This window comes from Delphinapterus leucas, chromosome 8 (genome assembly GCF_059928025.1).
Source record: "Delphinapterus leucas isolate spDelLeu-1000000601 "Yukka" chromosome 8, BTC_Dleu_Yukka2, whole genome shotgun sequence".
Lineage (NCBI taxonomy): Eukaryota > Metazoa > Chordata > Mammalia > Artiodactyla > Monodontidae > Delphinapterus > Delphinapterus leucas.
This window is the reverse complement of record NC_143136.1, coordinates 93590699-93608922: the sequence shown is the minus strand read 5'-3', so window position 1 is coordinate 93608922 and position 18224 is coordinate 93590699. Positions and strand designations below refer to the sequence as shown.

At 39.8% G+C, this 18224-nt stretch overlaps 1 protein-coding gene across 2 annotated transcripts in view; it reads right to left on the bottom strand.

The window, feature by feature from the left end:
• MCM6 (minichromosome maintenance complex component 6) overlaps window positions 1-17667 on the bottom strand; it is a 44740-nt gene extending 27073 nt beyond the window's left edge. Inside the window, exons 1-7 of one of the 2 annotated variants that reach the window (XM_089916053.1) lie at window positions 17477-17667; window positions 7624-7770; window positions 6189-6299; window positions 5058-5307; window positions 3322-3487; window positions 2890-3035; window positions 1992-2142 (exon numbers count right to left, since the gene is read on the bottom strand). In XM_089916053.1, the coding sequence (XP_089772179.1) occupies window positions 1992-2142; window positions 2890-3035; window positions 3322-3487; window positions 5058-5307; window positions 6189-6299; window positions 7624-7770; window positions 17477-17583 (1078 nt within the window). In that variant the 5' untranslated portion in view covers window positions 17584-17667. The remainder of the gene's footprint in view (window positions 1-1991; window positions 2143-2889; window positions 3036-3321; window positions 3488-5057; window positions 5308-6188; window positions 6300-7623; window positions 7771-17476) is intronic. The other variant, XM_022569625.3, reaches the window with a different exon arrangement.
• Window positions 17668-18224: the final 557 nt, after the last annotated feature.

The window sequence follows — 18224 nt, the reverse complement described above, 5'->3', positions numbered from 1 at the left end:
TTTTTATTAAAAAAAACTGTGGTAGAGGGCTTCCCTGGTGGCGCAGTGGTTAAGAATCCGCCTGCCAATGCAGGGGACACGGGTTTGAGCCCTGGTCCAGGAAGATCCCACATGCTGTGGAGCAACCAAGACCGTGTGCCACAACTGCTGAGCCTGCACTCTGGAGCCCGCAAGCCACTACTGAGCCTCTGTGCCACAACTACTGAAGCGCGTGTGCCTAGAGCCCGTGCTCTGCAACAAGAGAAGCCACCGCAATGAGAAGCCCACGTGCCACAACTAGAGAAAGCCTGCACATAGCAATGAAGACCCAACGCAGCCAAAAATAAATAAATAATAAAAATTTAAAAAAACTGTGGTAGAGTGACGAGGGCTTGGCGATGGCCGCCCTGCAGGTGCACAAACGGCTGTTGGGAGGCTGCTGTGTGGCGGCCGCTGAGGCCTTCTCTGTCTGAGCCACAGTTCCTGAGTCCGGGGTCCCGTTTCCCGGAACCTTCAGATTTAAAGTACTACATGAAAATGAAAAGAAAGGTGGTGTATGCTGCCGGCAAGCTGAGATTGGGTCCTAATGGGGAAGCCTTCATTTTAAAGGAAGATTATGAAAGAAGACGAAAACTAAGATTGCTACAGGTTTGAGAACAAGAAAGAGATATTGCTTTACAAATAAGAGAAGATATAAAACAGAGGAGAAATCAGCAACTCACTCGTTTGGCAGAAGAACTAAGGACAGAATGGGAGGAATCACAAACTCAGAAAATAAAGACTTGGAAAAACTGTATTTGGCAAGTTTAAGAAATATGGGAGAGGGGCATCAACAAGCCAAAGAAAATGTAAGTGAGCACTTATTTGACTACCTGCCTGTGGTAGTGATACTTGTTAAAAGTAGATTACAGTTGTTAGACACTTATAAAAATGTTTTCATGGGCTTCCCTGGTGGCACAGTGGTTGAGAGTCCGCCTGCCAATGCAGGGGACACAGGTTCATGCCCCGGTCCTGGAAGATCCCACATGCCGCGGAGTGGCTGGGCCCATGAGCCATGGCCGCTGAGCCTGTGCGTCCGGAGCCTGTGCTCCAAAACGGGAGAGGCCACAGCAGTGAGAGGCCCGCGTACCGCAAAAAAAAAAAAAAAAAGTTTTCATGTATAGAATTTGCTGCGGGCAGTCCGAACTTTTTTGTAAATTTAATATAATTTAAGAATTCTGCTAGGTTCATTTCCTAGTAAGAGTCATGTCAAGAATAATCTATTTCCAATGATGTTTAAGTTAACATTATTCTCTAACAAATTTATGGTTACCAAAGGGGGAAGGTGGGGGGGATAAATTAGGAAGTTGGGATTAATATATACACAGTACTATATATAAAATAGATAACCAACAATGACCTAGTGGATAGCACAGAAACTATACTCAATATATTTTGTAATAACCTATAAAGGAAAAGAATCTGAACAAGAAAATATATATGTATATAACTGAATCACTGTGCTGTATACCTGAAACTAACACAACATTGTAAATCAACTATACTTCAATTAAAAAAACCAAACATTATTCTCTTCCAGTCCTTAACTATCTGTGTAAATAAAATAGTAACCTTCAGAAAAAAAAATTGTGGTAAAATATACACAACTTTTAAGTGGTCCAGTGGAATTAAGTACATTCATTATCTTTTATAACCATCACCCCTATCCATTTCTAGAACTTTTCATCACCCCAAACAGAAACTCTATCCATTAAACAACAATTCCCTATTTCCCTCCTCACCAGGTAACCTCTTTCTACTTTCTTTCTCTGTGAATTTACCTGTTTTAAGTACCTCATTTTAAGTGGAATTGTGTAATATCTGTCCTTTTATAAATGACTTTTTAAAACCCCTTCTAAACCCACTAAAAAACTTTCATAATCTGACTTTTGTGTTTTAAGAAGTCACATGTTGCTGTTTTATAATCATTATTTTGATTTCAAGTTTATGCCACAAATGGATAGAACTCTTACCATGTATAGTAGGGAACAGGCTTGTACAAAGATTGTGGTATAGATTTTTATCTTGACTCATTTCAAACACTTTCTCCCACTCCTTCACAGTCATTTGGTTCTTAATGCTCTCAGCTGTCTGTTCCTCATCTCGGAGCTCTTTTCCTCCGAACTGAGGGGTGGAGAAGAAAGGAAAAAAATAGTAGTATAGAAACAGTCAAAATAATGTGAAAGAGAAGAAACATCACCACAAACGAAATATAGCCTGGGAGGTCAACTTCAGAATCTGCTGACTGTAAAGGTTTTTAAAAAAAATCTCCTAACCAGTATGGCCTAAGTTAAGATACTGAAAAGCTTGTCATTTGTCCAGTGATTTAAAAAAAACAAAAAAAGCTACCACTATTGTTTTGTACTGCTATCTAAATGAATCTAGATGCTCATGAGATGAGCCATAATAAAATGTTAATCACTGATATGAAGATGAAAATGAACAGTATATTATGTTCACCACTCATTTTCCAAACTTTTCCTCACTGCTTTCCCCTCCTGGAACAAAATCAAGCTCTGAAGAACTACAATACCTGGGGTCGATCACTCTCAGAAACAGCAGTATACTGTACTTCCCAGATTACTAAATTTTTCTACTTGTACTTTCTCGAGGAGCATGACAGAGGAACTTTAACAATTAAAAACAGAAAAACCACTGTGAATAATAATAGTACCAATGCTCTTAAAGCATTGAGCTCTTATGTACAAAAATAAATAAGACTTTTCCTTAAGATCGGGAAGACAGACATGAAAAAATCTGGTTTTAAAACTAAAGAACAAATCTCAACCCAACTCCGTCTTTAACACTGAGTTTGCGGCAGCCTCAGGGGATGCCTTTCTTAAGCTCTGCCATTCTACTAAGAAGACTCACCCTCGGGTTGGTTGGTGCAACACAACAGGCAAGAAAGACCAGCCTGTATGAAAGATCCCTAACACCAAGTGCCCGGAGCCCTCGAATGCCTTCTGTCTCATATCCATCAACACCACTGACACGGTAATTAGTTTCTGCACGTGCTCCTGAAACAATGAATGATAGACTGTTTCACAGCTCAAATACTGAAGGTGCTGAGAATCAAAACTGCTCAGATAAATGAAACCTATAAATGCAAAAATTTCATTTAGGCTTTGAAATTTTTCAGAACAGTAGCTTTTATAGCAAACCAATTTGTTTTTACTCTCATCATAGTTCCTTGCTCACCCTCTGATTGGTAGCCAAAAATAAGACAAGGAAGACGCAAGAAGCTAGATACTCTGCAGTTCAGGTAACTGAGAATTTGTTAAATTTGAGCCACAGATTACTGACCTGGTATGCTAAGCTTAGACACATCAGGCACAACAATCAGCGTCCCTGTAAAGTCGCACTTGTCACCAGCTTGAGCTGACTCCACAGCTTCAGCCCTCAAGATCACTTCTAAACTGCGAGGGATACTCCCTCGAGGAAGTTCAGCTTGAGTCTCTTGAATACGAACCTGTAACAAAGACAAATAAATTGCCAAGGATGAGAAGAGATCTATTTCAAATGCCATGCAATCTAAATTAAATGCCACAAATATCGACATATCCTAAATTATCTTACTAGTTTGCAGACTTCTGACATGTGCCAACATTCATCTTAAAAATTCTCTACCATAAAACTTTCAATTTGGTAAGAGATTACATCTACTTAAAAACTTCAAGTTCACTTTTACTCTCATTAAACAACATGTATTTTTTTCTTTGTTCAAACTGACTTTAAATAATTGTTCTGTGTTCCATCTTCCTCTAAATTGTCAGGGAAATTTTATGAAAAATTTCACATCTTTTATACCCTCCACCTCAACACAACTGTTAACATTACTTAAGACACACATATTTTTACTGTATTATTTGAAAGAAGTTGCAAAAATCAAGATACTTCACCCCTAAATATTTTAGCACTCACCTCTTAAGAATAAAGACAATCTCCTATGTAACCACAATACCATCAATCACACCAAGAGATTTAAATATTTAATTCCATAATGACTTCTTTATCTAGTCCGTCTTCAAATTTCCCCAGTTGTCAAGAATGTCCTTTACTACAGCTGTTTTTTTCCCCCCAAACCAAGACCCAACCTAAATTCATATTTTGTATTTGGTTGTTATATCATGTTCTTTATCAAATATAAAGCATCTTTTACCCAAAGTTGTTGGTAAGAACACATGTTTCCTATAAACCAAGTATCAGAATAAAACAAGAAAACTAAGTAAGGACTAAAAACTGAATTTAATATAAATTATTTATTTTAGTCTGGTACTCATTCTCCAGTGCTTGAGCTGCTGCAGCTTTTCTCTTTGCATATATATCAGAGTTACTAAACCCTGAAGAGCTTTAGCCCCTTCATTCTTACTGCTACCATCCAACTCTTGCCCAGTTACTACAACTGCCTATTAGTCTCTTGTTAAATACCACACACAGTTGTCTCATTAATCTTCCTTTAAAATTCACACCATCTGAAAACTTATCCCCTTGCTTATCAAGATAGGTCCAAGCTTCTCAATCTGAGATTTAAGGCTCCAAGTACTTCCATGCCTCATACCAAATCATCTCTCAGATGATCTCCAATTTGGTTCCTCTACTTTAATCATGATAATCCTCATTGCTATTGACAAGCATGTCCATTTTCACCTGTCCTTTTATTTATGCCTTCCTCCCTCCTAACCACCAACTCCAAGTCTTACACCAACAAGTCTCTACTTCTGCAAAAATTTTCCTAACTCTAGCTTGTAATAATAACAGTAATAATCATGGTTACTGTTTATTCTTTGACAAATACATTTTATTTGCCTGAAGGAGCTTCCAATCCAAGTTATTAATGGTTAGAACACATTTATATACTGATAATTGAAATTTGCATTACAAATTTTTAGCTTAAATCTGTAGTCACACTTGATGAACCTTGACTTACATAAAAACTGAGTTTAACATTGCCTAAGTAAGCTTATAATAATAATTACAAGTGCCTAGAAGTGAATTATTAGCATAGGCTGAATCTGACCTAAAAAGAAATTAATAAGCACCTTTTGAAAATCAACGAATCTCGATTTATTTGTATCCAGCAGGAATCTCCTTCTGTTGGCACAAACTGGATTTCGGCAGATGTTTGGCTGTGTGTATCTGAATTGCTGTTCTACGTCCTTGATCACTGTCTGACAGTCCAAGCACAGGAAAGTTCCGCTCACAAGCTCTGGATGAACTGGGTGAGTCCGTACCACCTGCCCACTGATGCGAGTGAGCAAACCAATTCTGGATGAGTTGAGTTCTCGAATTCTGTTTAAAGACAGATATTGCATTAGTAAATATTCATTTTCAAACTAAAAATTTTCACTTTTAATGAGAGGATATTCAATGATAATTTATGCTTAAAATAACAACAACAAAATAAGAGACAAGGTATTCTTTGGACTCTCCTACAAGAATAATTTAGTCAACATGCCCATTCCTGAAGTATAATGTACATGCATCCACAACAAAATACATAAATGAATAAATAAGAAAAACTAAGTAAAGGACATGAAAGAAATGCAATTACAATTATAAAACAGAATGATCCCATTTTTGTTTTATATGCAAATATATTTTTTTCTTACCTACGTTTCTAAATAAGCATTTTCACAGTAAAGTTATCCTTGGGAAAAATTATCATAGGAAAATTTTTTTTTCTGAACTTGAAGGTTTAGAAAACACTGTATTTCACAAACCCATTTTATATTAAATAACTTGGTAATTTTAGTAGTTTAAGTTTTCAAAATATCACTTTAATTTCCTCCAACAAATTTATTCTTTAAATAACTGCTAAAGAGGAAAACAGTTTAAAAGCTATGCTATTTAAGCTCTTGACAATTCATTAATTTTTGTGACTGTTCTCAGTTTTCATATTTTCTCACTAATTTTTCACCTCAACATCCCTTAAAAGGTGTCCTAAAATACTATAATCCCCAGAAATTGCTTCACTTAACATACTTCCCATCCCATTTTCCTGGAAATACATATTTTCCAAAACTAAATCTTCTGGATAACTGGATATAACTCTTTATAGACCTGGATATAACTCTTTATAGACCTAAGACTACAACCTTCTGAGCTTTCTGACAATTAAGTGATGCCTATACTATTTGGGGAATTTTTTTTTTCAAAGAAGGGTTTCTTACTTGTGTCTGGTAGGAAGATCTTGGAATGCAACATAAAAATCCTTGGCAAGAGGGATCTCTTTACGGTCTTTGACAAAGGTTTTCAAGGCCCGACATAGGTAAGGGTAAACTCTGAAAAACAAACAAAAAGTAAATCAACTGACAACTTCAAGAGGCTTACCAAGGGCTCCTTCCCCTTATGCTTCCCAACAGCTGAAACTAAGGAATTTCATCTGGTTACAACCAAGCTTTAGAATTTAACTCTGCGGGACACTTCTATCATCTGATCCAGGTTTAGAGCATCTTCAATCCTCTCCTATTCCACCATAAATATATCTAAGACAATAGAAACACCAAAGATAAAATGCTGCTCCTGAAAACCTATTATTTTTAAATAATCATTTAGCATGCACACAGCAGGTCACACCTCTGTCCAAGATGACTCTACTTGAACCACCTGGGCAGTATACTACCTAGCAAGGCAGCCTCCCACTTGTCAAGGCCTACTGTTTTCTTCCAGGTTTTATTCTTGATTGATAGGAAGTGGATAAGGGCAGGGAAGGAATTTGTGTACTGATCTGAGAGCAAGTTGGCAGAAACGTTTCACTTGACTGGTTAGATGGAAGTGTGCATGTTCTCTTAAGTTTTAAATAGCTGAGGCAGCTTGGTTTAAGTGGTAGGTTCTGGAAGTCCTCTGAAAAATCAGCTACTTTCAGGAGACAAAACTGCGGCACGGTCTGTGCATGAGGTACAGGCACAGGTGTTTCCACCATCAGCCCTGATTTTCTACTTCCCTCTCACTTGTCAGTACAACTTTTCCTGCTACATACTATCACAATAAACTCTGCTGCTTACCCCTCTAACTGTTCTTGATAGCCATATATGACTAGAAACACCGAGACAAATCCTCCATCTCCCAGTATACCAGGTAAAAGAACAGGACTGTGACTCCTTACTCCTGGGTCTTCATTTCTCTTTCATAACAGTCCACAGTGTTTATTTTAATCTGATTTTATTTAAACTAAGTTTTGTGTAGAAAGATATTTCTGGCTTTATATAGCAATCGAAAGCAAAACAAAAGCCTAATGTCTAATTTCTGCCAGAAAAATACCATTCAGCTTTTAAAATGTTTCAAGGGATTTTATATGATATGGGGAAGGAGAGTGGATTAAATGAATGACATAGCAATAGCACTGAAGCCTGAAACAAAGCAATCCTCTTAACACCTACACCTCTAAAACTACATAGAAAACAAAGGTTTTCAACATTCGCATGTGAAAAAGTCAACTCCACAAAGGCTTAAATTAGTTCAGAGCAGCACTAAAATGACCACTGGCTGTATCAAAGGGCCTCTGTGACAGCTGCCCTTTTGCCTAACAAATGAACACTTCCGTTCTAAGAATAGCTGGCTTCCCAGGCTACACGTCTATTTAAAGTAAAGATTAATACACCAAACCTATAGAACTCCTCTTGAATGGTGGTGGAAAGTTGCTGGTTAAATTGCTCCAGGTCCAAAAAACTCACAACCAATGTGTTTCTCTCGGGACGAATTAACTCCTCAGCTAACTGCAAGTACTTAATTTCTCCATCGCTGTTCTGGAACCTGTAGATACATGCAAGTCACATTAAACCTAAGAATTAGGCAGCAAAAAGAAGAATGTGAATGCCTGATAATTCAGCATATTGGTTAAAGACCATCAGTTTTAGGGTCAGACAGGCCCATTTTAGTAGTTGTATAACTTGGGGCAAGTTACCTATTCTAAACCTGTCCCTCTTCTGTTTGAAAAAAAAAATAATAAAAAAGATTAGAACATCATCTTATCTCCTAAGACCACTGTGAAGATTAAATGAGAAAATGCCTTTAAAATGCTTTGTACAAAGCTGGGAACATAGGAAAACTACGTCTTCAGATTTAAATCTGAATTTCTTGATTTAACACTTTCCAATCTTAACTGTACATACCAACAATAAAAGAATAGTTAGTATTTGTTGATTAGAAAATATTAAATCAAGATATCCAGGTTAGGAGATTGGTTCAAGATGGTGGAGTAGAAGGACGTGTGCTCACTCCCTCTTGTGAGAACACCAGAATCACAACTAGCTGCTGGACAATCATCAACAGGAAGACACTGGAACTCACCAAAAAAGATACCCCACATCCAAAGACAAAGGAGAAGCTGCAATGAAGCGGTAGGAGGTGCGCAATCACAATAAAATCAAATCCCATAACCGCTGGGTGGGTGACTCACAAACTGGAGAACAATTTTACCATGGAAATCCACCCACTGGAGTGAAGGTTCTGAGCCCCCCGTCAGTCTTCCCAACCTGGGGGTCCAGCAACGGGAGGAGGAATTCCCAGAGAATCAGACTTTAAAGGCTAGCGGGATTTGACTGCAGGACTTCGACAGGACTGGGGGAAAGAGACTCCACTCTTGGAGGGCACACACAAAGTAGTGTGCGCATCGGGACCCAGGGGAAGGAGCAGTGACCCCATAGGAGACTGAACCAGACCTACCTGCTAGTGTTGGAGGGTCTCTGGCAGAGGCAGGGGGTGGCTATGGTTCATTGCGAGGACAAGGACACTGGCAGCAGAAGTTCTGGGAAGTATTCCTAGGTGTGAGCCCTCCTGGTGTCGCCCACCAAAGAGCCTGTAGGCTCCAGTGCTGGGTCGCCTCAGGCCAAACAACCAACAGGGAGGAAACTCAGCCTCACCCATCAGCAGACAAGTGGATTAAAGTTTTACTGAGCTCTGCCCACCAGAGCAACAGCCAGCTCTATCCACCCCATCAGGAAGCTTGCACAAGCCTCTTAGATAGCCTCATCCACCAGAGGGCAGACAGCAGAAGCAAGAAGAGCTACAATCCTGCAGCCTGTGGAACGAAAACCACATTCACAGAGAGACAGACAAAATAAAAAGGCAGAGGACTATACCAGGTGAAGGAACAAGATAAGACCCCAGAAAAACAATTAAATGAAGGGGAGATAGGTAACCTTCCAGAAAAAGAATTCAGAATAATGATAGTGAAGACGATCCAGGACCTCGGAAAAAGAATGGAGGCAAAGATTGAGAAAATGCAAGAAATGTTTAACAAACACCTAGAAGAAGTAAAAAACAAACAGAGATGAATAATACAATAACTGAAATGAAAAATACACTAGAAGCAATCAGTAGAATAACTGAGACAGAAGAATGGATAAGTGACCTGGAAGACAGAATGGTGGAATTCACTGCTGCGGAACAGAATAAAGAAAAAAGAATGAAAAGAAATGAAGACAGCCTAAGAGACCTCTGGGACAACATTAAATGCACCAACATTTGCATTATAGGGGTCCCAGAAGGAGAAGAGAGAGAGAATCGACCTGAGAAAATATCTGAAGAGATTATAGTTGAAAACTTCCCTAACATGGGAAAGGAAATAGTCACCCAAGTCCAGGAAGCACAGAGAGTCCCAGGCAGGATAAACCCAAAGAGAAACACGCCAAGACACACAGTAATCAAACTAACAAAAATTAAAGACAAAGAAAAATTATTAAAGGCAACAAGGGAAAAACAACAAATAACATACAAGGGAACTCCCATAAGGTTAACAGTTGATTTCTCAGCAGAAACTCCACAAGCCAGAAGGGAGTGGCACGATATATTTAAAGTGATGAAAGGGAAGAACCTACAACCAAGATTACTCTACCCAGCAAGGATCTCATTCAGATTCGATGAAGAAATCAAAAGCTTTATAGACACACAAAAGCTAAGAGAATTCCGCACCACCAAACCAGCTCTACAACAAATGCTAAAGGAACTTCTCTAAGTGGGAAACCCAAGAGAAGAAAAGAACCTACAAAAACAAACGCAAAACAATTAAGAAAATGGTAATAGGAAAATACATATCGATAATTACCTTGAATGTGATTGAATTAAATGCTCCAACCAAAAGACACAGGCTTGCTGAATGGATACAAAAACAAGACCCGTATATATGCTGTCTATACGAGATACATACAGACTGAAAGTGAGGGGATGGAAAAAGTTATTCCATGCAAATGGACATCAAAAGAAAGCTGGAGTAGCAATACTCATATCAGGTAAAATAGACTTTAAAATAAAGAATAGGGCTTCCCTGGTGGTGCAGTGGTACAGAGTCCGCCTGCCGATGCAGGGGACACGGGTTCGTGCCCCGATCCGGGAAGATCCCACATGCCGCGGGGCGGCTAGGCCCGTGAGCCATGGCTACTGAGCCTGTGCATCCAGAGCCTGTGCTCCGCAACGGGAGAGGCCACAACAGTGAGAGGCCTGCGTACCGCAAAAAAAACAAACAAACAAAATAAAGAATATTACAAGAGACAAGGACACTACATAATGATCAAGGGATCAATCCAAGAAGAAGTTATAACAATTATAAACTTATAGGCACCCAAAACAGGAACACCTCAATACAGAAGGCAAATGCTAACAGCTATAAAAGAGGATATCAATAGTAACACAATAATAGTGGGGGACTTTATAACGCCTCACCTACACCAATAGACAAATCATCCACACAGAAAATTAATAAGGAAACACAAGCTTTAAATGACACAATAGACCAGATAGATTTAATTGATATTTATAGGACATTCCATCCGAAAACAGCAGATTACACTTTCTTCTCAAGTGCACACAGAACATTCTCCAGGATAGGTCACATCTTGGGTCACAAATCAAACCTTGGTAAATTTAAGAAAACTGAAATCATATCAAGCATCTTTTCCAACCACAACGCTATGAGATTAGAAATCAATTACAGGGGAAAAAAACCGTAAAAAACACAAACACATGGAGGCTAAACAATACGTTACTAAATAACCAAGAGATCACTGGAGAAATCAAAGAGGACCTCAAAAAATACATAGAGACAAATAACAATGAAAACATGACAATCCAAAACCTATGGGATGCAGCAAAAGCAGTTCTAAGAGGGAAGTTTATAACAATACAATCCTACCTCAAGAAACAAGAAAAATCTCAAATAAACAATCTAACCTCACACCTAAAGGAACTAGAGAAACAACAAATAAAACCCAAAGTTAGTAGAAGGATAGAAATCATAAAGCTCAGAGCAAAAATAAATGAAATAGAAACAAAGAAAACAACAGCAAAGATCAACTCTATGCCAAAAAAATGGACAACTTGGAAGAAATGGACAAATTCTTAGAAAGGTATAACTTTCCAAGACTGAACTGGGAAGAGGCAGAAAATATGAACAGACCAATCACAAGTAATGAAATTGAAACTGTGATTAAAAATCTTCCAACAAACAAAAGGCCAGGACCAGACAGCTTCACAGGTGAATTCTACCAAAGGTTTAGAGAAGGCTAACACTCTTCCAAAAAATTACAGAGGAAGGAACACTCCCAAACTCATTTTATGAGGATATCACCCTGATATCAAAACCAGACAAAGATACTACAAAAAAAAAAATTACAGACCAATATCACTGATGAATATAGATGCAAAAATCGTCAACAAAATACTAGCAAACAGAATCCAACAACACATTAAAAGGACCATATACCATGATGAAGTGGGATTTATCCCAGGGATGCAAGGATTCAACATATGCAAATCAACCAATGTGATACACCATATTAACAAATTGAAGGATAAAAACCATATGATAATCTCAAAAGATGCATAAAAAGCTTCTGACAATATTCAACTCTCAAAAGATGCATAAAAAGCTTTTGACAAATTTCAGCACCCATTTATGATAAAAACTCTTCAGAAAGTGGGCATAGAGGGATCCTACCTCAACATAATAAAGGCCATATATGACAAACCCACAGCAAACATCATTCTCAATGGTGAAAAACTGAAACCATTCCCTGTAAGATCAGGAACAAGACAAGGATGTCCACTTTCGCCACTCTTATTCAACAGTTTTGCAAGTCCTAGCCATGGCAATTACAGAAGAAAAATAAAAGGAATCTGAATTGGAAAAGAAGAAGTAAAACTGTCACCATCTGCAGATGACATGATACTGTACATAGATAATCCTAAAGATGCCAGCAGAAAACTACTAGAGCTAATCAATGAATTTGGTAAACTTGCAGAATACAAAATTAATGCATAGAAATCTCTTGCATTCCTATACACTAACAATGAAGGATCAGAAAGAGAAATTAAGGACACAGTCCCATTCACCACTGCAACAAAAAGAATACCTAGGAATAAACCTACCTAAGGAGGCAGAAAACCTGTACTCAGAAAACCATAAGACACTGATGAAAGAAATCAAAGATGACACAAGCAGATAGAGATATATCATGTTCTTGTATTGGAAGAATCAATATTGTGAAAATGACTATACCACCCAAAGCAATCTATAGATTCAATGCAATCCCTATCAAATGACCAATGGCATTTTTTCCAGAACTAGAACAAAAAAATCTTAAAATTTGTATGGAGACACAAAAGACCCCGAATAGCCAAAGCAATCTTGAGAGGAAAAAACAGAGCTGGAGGAACCATACTCCCTGACTTCAGACTATACTACAAAGCTACAGTAACGAAGGCAACATGGTACTGGCATAAAAACAGAAATACAGATCAATGGAACAGGATAGAAAGTCCAGAGATAAACCCACGCACCTATGGTCAACTAATCTATGACAAAGGAAGCAAGGATATACAATGGAGAAAAGACAATCTCTTCAATAAATGGTGCTGGGAAAACTGGACAGCTACATGTAAAAGAATGCAATTAGCACATTCCCTAACACCATACACAAAAATAAACTCAAAATGGATTAAATACTTAAATGTAAGGCCAGACACTATAAAACTCTTAGAGGAAAACATAGTCAGAACACTCTATGACATACATCACAGCAAGATCCTTTTTGACCCACCTCCTGAAGTAATGAAAATAAAAATAAAAACAAAAATAAACAAATGAGACCTAATGAAACTTAAAAGCTTTTGCACAGCAAAGGAAACCATAAACAAGACGAAAAGACAACCCTCAGAATGGGAGAAAATATTTGCAAATGAATCAACGGACAAAGGATTACTCTCCAAAATATATAAACAGCTCATGCAGCTCAATATTAAAAAAAAACAAGCCAATCAAAAAATGGGCAGAAGACCTAAGTAGACATTTCTCCAAAGAAGACATACAGATGGCCAAGAGGCACATGAAAAGATGCTCAACATCACTAATTATTAGAGAAATACAAATCAAAACTATAATGAGGTTTCACACACTGGTCAGAATGGGCATCATCAGAAAATCTACAAATAACAAATACTGGAGAGGGTGTGGAGATAAGGGAACCCTCTTGCACTGTTGGTGGGAATGTAAACTGATACAGCCACTATGGAGAGCAGTATGGAGGTTCCTTAAAAAACTAAAAATAGAATTACCATATGACCCAACAATCCCACCACTGGGCATATACCCAGAGAAAAGCATAATTCAAAAAGATACGTGTCGCAATGTTCACTGCAGCACTATTTGCAACAGCCAGGTCATGGAAGCAACCTAAATTCCCATCGACAGACAAATGGATAAAGAAGATGTGGTACATATATACAATGGACTATTACTCAGCCATAAAAAGGAATGAAACTGGGTCATTTGTAGAGACGTGGATGGACCCAGAGACTGTCATACAGAGTGAAGTTAAGTTGGAAAGAGAAAGACAATATCGTATATTAACATATATATGTGGAATCTAGAAAAATGGTACAGATGAACCATTTGCAAGGCAGAAATAGAGACACAGATGTAGAGAACAAATGTATGGACACCAAGGGGGGAAAGCGGGGGGTTGTTGTTGTTGGTGGTGATGGTGAGATGAATTGGGAGATTAGGATTGACATATATACACTAATATGTATAAAATAGATAACTAATAAGAACCTGCCATATATTAAAAAAAGTGATAATAAAAAAAAACTCAAAAAAACCCAACTCTATTAATGATATAAAAAAAAAGAAAGAAATTCAGGTTAAAATCCAAAGATTTAATTTCTAAAGAGAAAACTGACAGATTAGCTGTTGATTTAAGAACCAAAATACAAATAAATACACAGAAATGAGGTGCTTCAGCGCCTAAGACCTTCAGGAAAAAGGAAACATACACACACACAAAGTAAAGCTGGTGTGTTTTTTCCAAAAGCGTATCATACGAACATATTTGATTTTTGTTCTTCTAACATAACCATGCAGATTAGTTTTGAGAAAAAATCAATTCCTCCTTCAAATACAGCATGTTCTAACTGTTAAATACCTAAATATCTATCTGCAAAGCACTATGCCAGAGGTACCACAGGCTGGAAATGACAGCATCGTCCCTCTGCTGGGGTTGACACTCTCATAGGAGACATTTCTACTAAAGAGAGGGACAAGACATCTAAATGTTCATGACAAATGAATGAACAAAATGTAGTATACACATACAATAGAATATTATTCAACCCTAAAACAGGATATTCTGCAATGTCTCAATATGGATGAATCTTGAGGACATGGTGCTAAGTGAAATAAGCCAATTACAGAAAGACAAATATTGCATGATTCTACTAATATGAGGTATCTAAAAGTCAAATTCAGGAATTCCCTGGTGGTCCAGTGGTTAGGACTCCACGCTTTCACTGCCGTGGGCCCGGGGTTCGATCCCTGGCCAGGGAACTAAGATCTCACAAGCCATTGGGAGAGGCCAAAAAAACCCCCCAAAAGTCAAATTCATAGAATCAAAGAGTGGTATGGTGGTAGGAGGAAGAGGAGAATGTGGAGGTACTACAGGCATAAAGTTTCAGTCAAGCAAGATGAATAAGCTCTAACAGATCTACTGTACAACAATAACACAGTAGTTAAAATTTTGTTAAGAAGGTAGATTTCATGTTAAGTGTTCTTTCCACAATAAAATAAAAAGGAAAAAGAAAAAGGAGGAGGTAAAAGAATGTGACAGGGGAATATAAACTAATTTTGCCTAACAGGAACATCTACAAAGGCTTCATGCATATAAAAGGTAACACTGGAATTCGGCGTTGAAAGACTTTCAAAATTTGAAAGAAAAAAAAATGAGTGGTGGATACATTGGCTACAGATGTTTGCAAGTATGTAGCAAAGTCAGGAAGGGTATGGGAGGAGTGTGCATAATGACAGAATGGCTGTGGAAGATCAAACTGGAAAAAGCAGCTGTGAAGAATTTGGATCTTATTCCATAAGCAATGGCAATCAAAGTTGGTATTTTGAGAGGGCGTTAACATTTTTTCCCCAACAAATACAGGGATTATTTGTCTTGTTCATCATTGTGCCCAGGAGTCAGCTGCATGGCAAACTTCAAGGAAGCAAAGGTAATTACATTATTTGTTAAAATCAAACATAACTGAGGACCTGTGTAATGTGGTGTGGTGGCTAGGGGGGATTAAGGATGGGATTTACATTCAGATGAAACGGCTGACAGGTAGATATATTACCAGAGATGACAGAAAATGGCAGCTTGGGAACATAAGGGAAGAAAGGATTGGTGCTGCCTGAAAGGTTTCTAGGGTTTAACAAATGAGGTATGATTCTTTAGCTAGGCTTTGAAGGATGAAGAGCTGTCAGGCAGAGAGTAACATTGCCAAAAGTAGGGAAATATAGATTAAACTATGGTTTTAACTCTATCAGAATTTCACAAGACAGCAGAATTATTCACAGTGGTAAAAGTGTGGAAACAACCTACATATCTACGGATGGATGAAGAGACAAACGAAATGTGGTATAGACATACAATGATATACTATTCACCATTCAAAAGGAAATTCTGGCGCATGCTACAGCATGGAAAACTTAAAGACACACTATGCTAAGTGAAGTAAGCTGGTCACAAAAGGACAAATATTGTACGACTCCAAGTCTGAGGTACCTAGAGTAGTCAAGTTCATAGACAGAAAATAGAATGGTGGTTGTCAGGGGCAGGAGGGTCGGGGGGGAATGGTGAATCATTGTTTAGTGGGTGCAGAATTTCAGTTTGGGAAGAAGAAAAGTGGTCTGGAGATGGATGTTGGTGATGGCTGTATAACAAGGTAAATGTACTTAACGCCAGTGAACTCTGTGTTTAAAAAAGGTTAAAATGGGGACTTCCCTGGTGGTCCCGTGGTTGAGACTCTCTTCCCAAAACAGGGGGCATGGGTTCGATCCCTGGTTGGGGAACTAAGATCCCATGTACCACAGGGCACGGCCAAGAAAAAAAAAAAAAGGTTAAAATGGTAAAGGTTTTACCACAATAAAAAAAAAAAAAAAAGAATTTCCTGCCATGTTATGAGCCTTAAAGACATGGAAGTCATTAAGGCCCTTGAGAATAGCTAAAAGAAATTTTAAGGATGGGAAGCATTTTCGTAAGACATGTGCTAATTTTTAAAAGCTTCACTATAACTAGTGCTAACAACTTAGTGGAGTTTCTAAATATTAGTAAAACCGCATATGACTTTTTTTTTTTTAGGACTATGGCAAAGAGTCTCAGGCCAAGATGTCATCGAGGAGAACTTCAAATGCAAGAAATGATCAAATTAAAAAACTGAGCTCTTAAAAAAAAAAAAGAATTTCCTAAGACATTCCGCAGTGCTTCCACTTCTTCCTGGAGGCGGTAGAGTCCCACTCAGGGAAAGCAGAGCTATATCTGCACGATCTAAGAAAAGTAACTGGTGGCAGTGGCTGAAAGCCAGGGAGAGGGGGTTTGAGATGCCTGGAGCCTAAAAAAGGCAACAGAAAAAAAGAAAAGTGGGGTTTGGAGGGTTGGAAGGAAAGGAAGAGACGGAGGGAGTGCGTTCAGCGCCATAAGCAGATCGGGCCCTCGCCCGAGCATCTGTCAACCACGGGGTTCACTCCGGCCCTTTCAACTCCACGGGCTCCAGGGCTGCCAGGCCCTCTGTGGACCCCAGTCAGGCCCCCGCCAGGATTCATACGCCAGTTCGGCCTCCCCCGCGACCCTGAGGACGCGCGGCCTAACTGGACGAGTTACTCATCCCCACCCAGCCTCAGGGTCCGAACAAGGAACCGGGGGCTACGCGACCACCAGCCTTACAGGCTGTGAGGACTGAATGACGGGCCTAAAGCGCTCGGCCCAGGGCACTGCGCACGGCAGGAGTTTGCGGAAGAGCTCCAGATGGATTTCACCCCCGGAAACCAGCCCAGCCGGCCCAGCCTTCTCCCCGCGGCCCGCTCTCCGAGGCGCGCGACCCCTCAGTTCCCGAACACGCGCGGGGCCCACGGCGCCCCCGGGCTCCGGAAGCCGCGAGGGGCGGGAGGGGAAGTTCCGCGGGTAAGGGGCGCCCTCCGACTCACTCCTCCAAGAAGTCCACGAACAGTTTCTGGCACTTCTCGGCCACCTCGTCGCGGACTTCCAGGTGCTGGCTGCCGGCGCCAGGCTCCGCTGCCGCCGCGAGGTCCATCGCTGCTTAATGCTGAGGGGCCGCCGGCGCCTCGCTGGACCGCAGAGAGTTGCTTCTCCCCGGACGCTGCCGCTCGGCGCTCACCTCCTCTGCCCCGCCCCTTCGCCGGAAGGCCGGAGCCAATCGTGGCGCAGAAGCTCGGGGATTTCGCGCCAAACCTGTCCAATGAGCGCGGCCTCTCCCTCAGCCCCTCCCACGAAACGGAGATTTCGCGCCAAATGCAAAGACCAGAGAAAGCCGGGTGATCGGCCTCTGCGCCTGCGCAGTTGGTCGTGTCCGGGGGAATTTGGCTGCTGGAGCGAGTTAAAACGTAAGATCTTTGCCCGGGGGTGGTTTTTCAAATGTTCTTCAAATCGTTTCACTTATATTAATTGAGCAAGAGGCGTAATGCCTTATGGAAGAGGAAAATGAGTAAGATTCCGACCTCCTGCTTGAGCCATGTAATTGGAGGGCATAAACTGTAAACCACCGGCTGAAACCCTGTAAGAGTCAAAAGTGACGTAGTAACAGTACCAGGGGGAGGGGAGAGAGGGGAGTTGGCAGAATTATTCTGGTTGGTGCTGACCGGGAAAAATCAGCGAATATTTGACGCTGTTGATTACTTCCCCTCTCAAACGCACTCTTGGTTTGTGTCCTCTTGA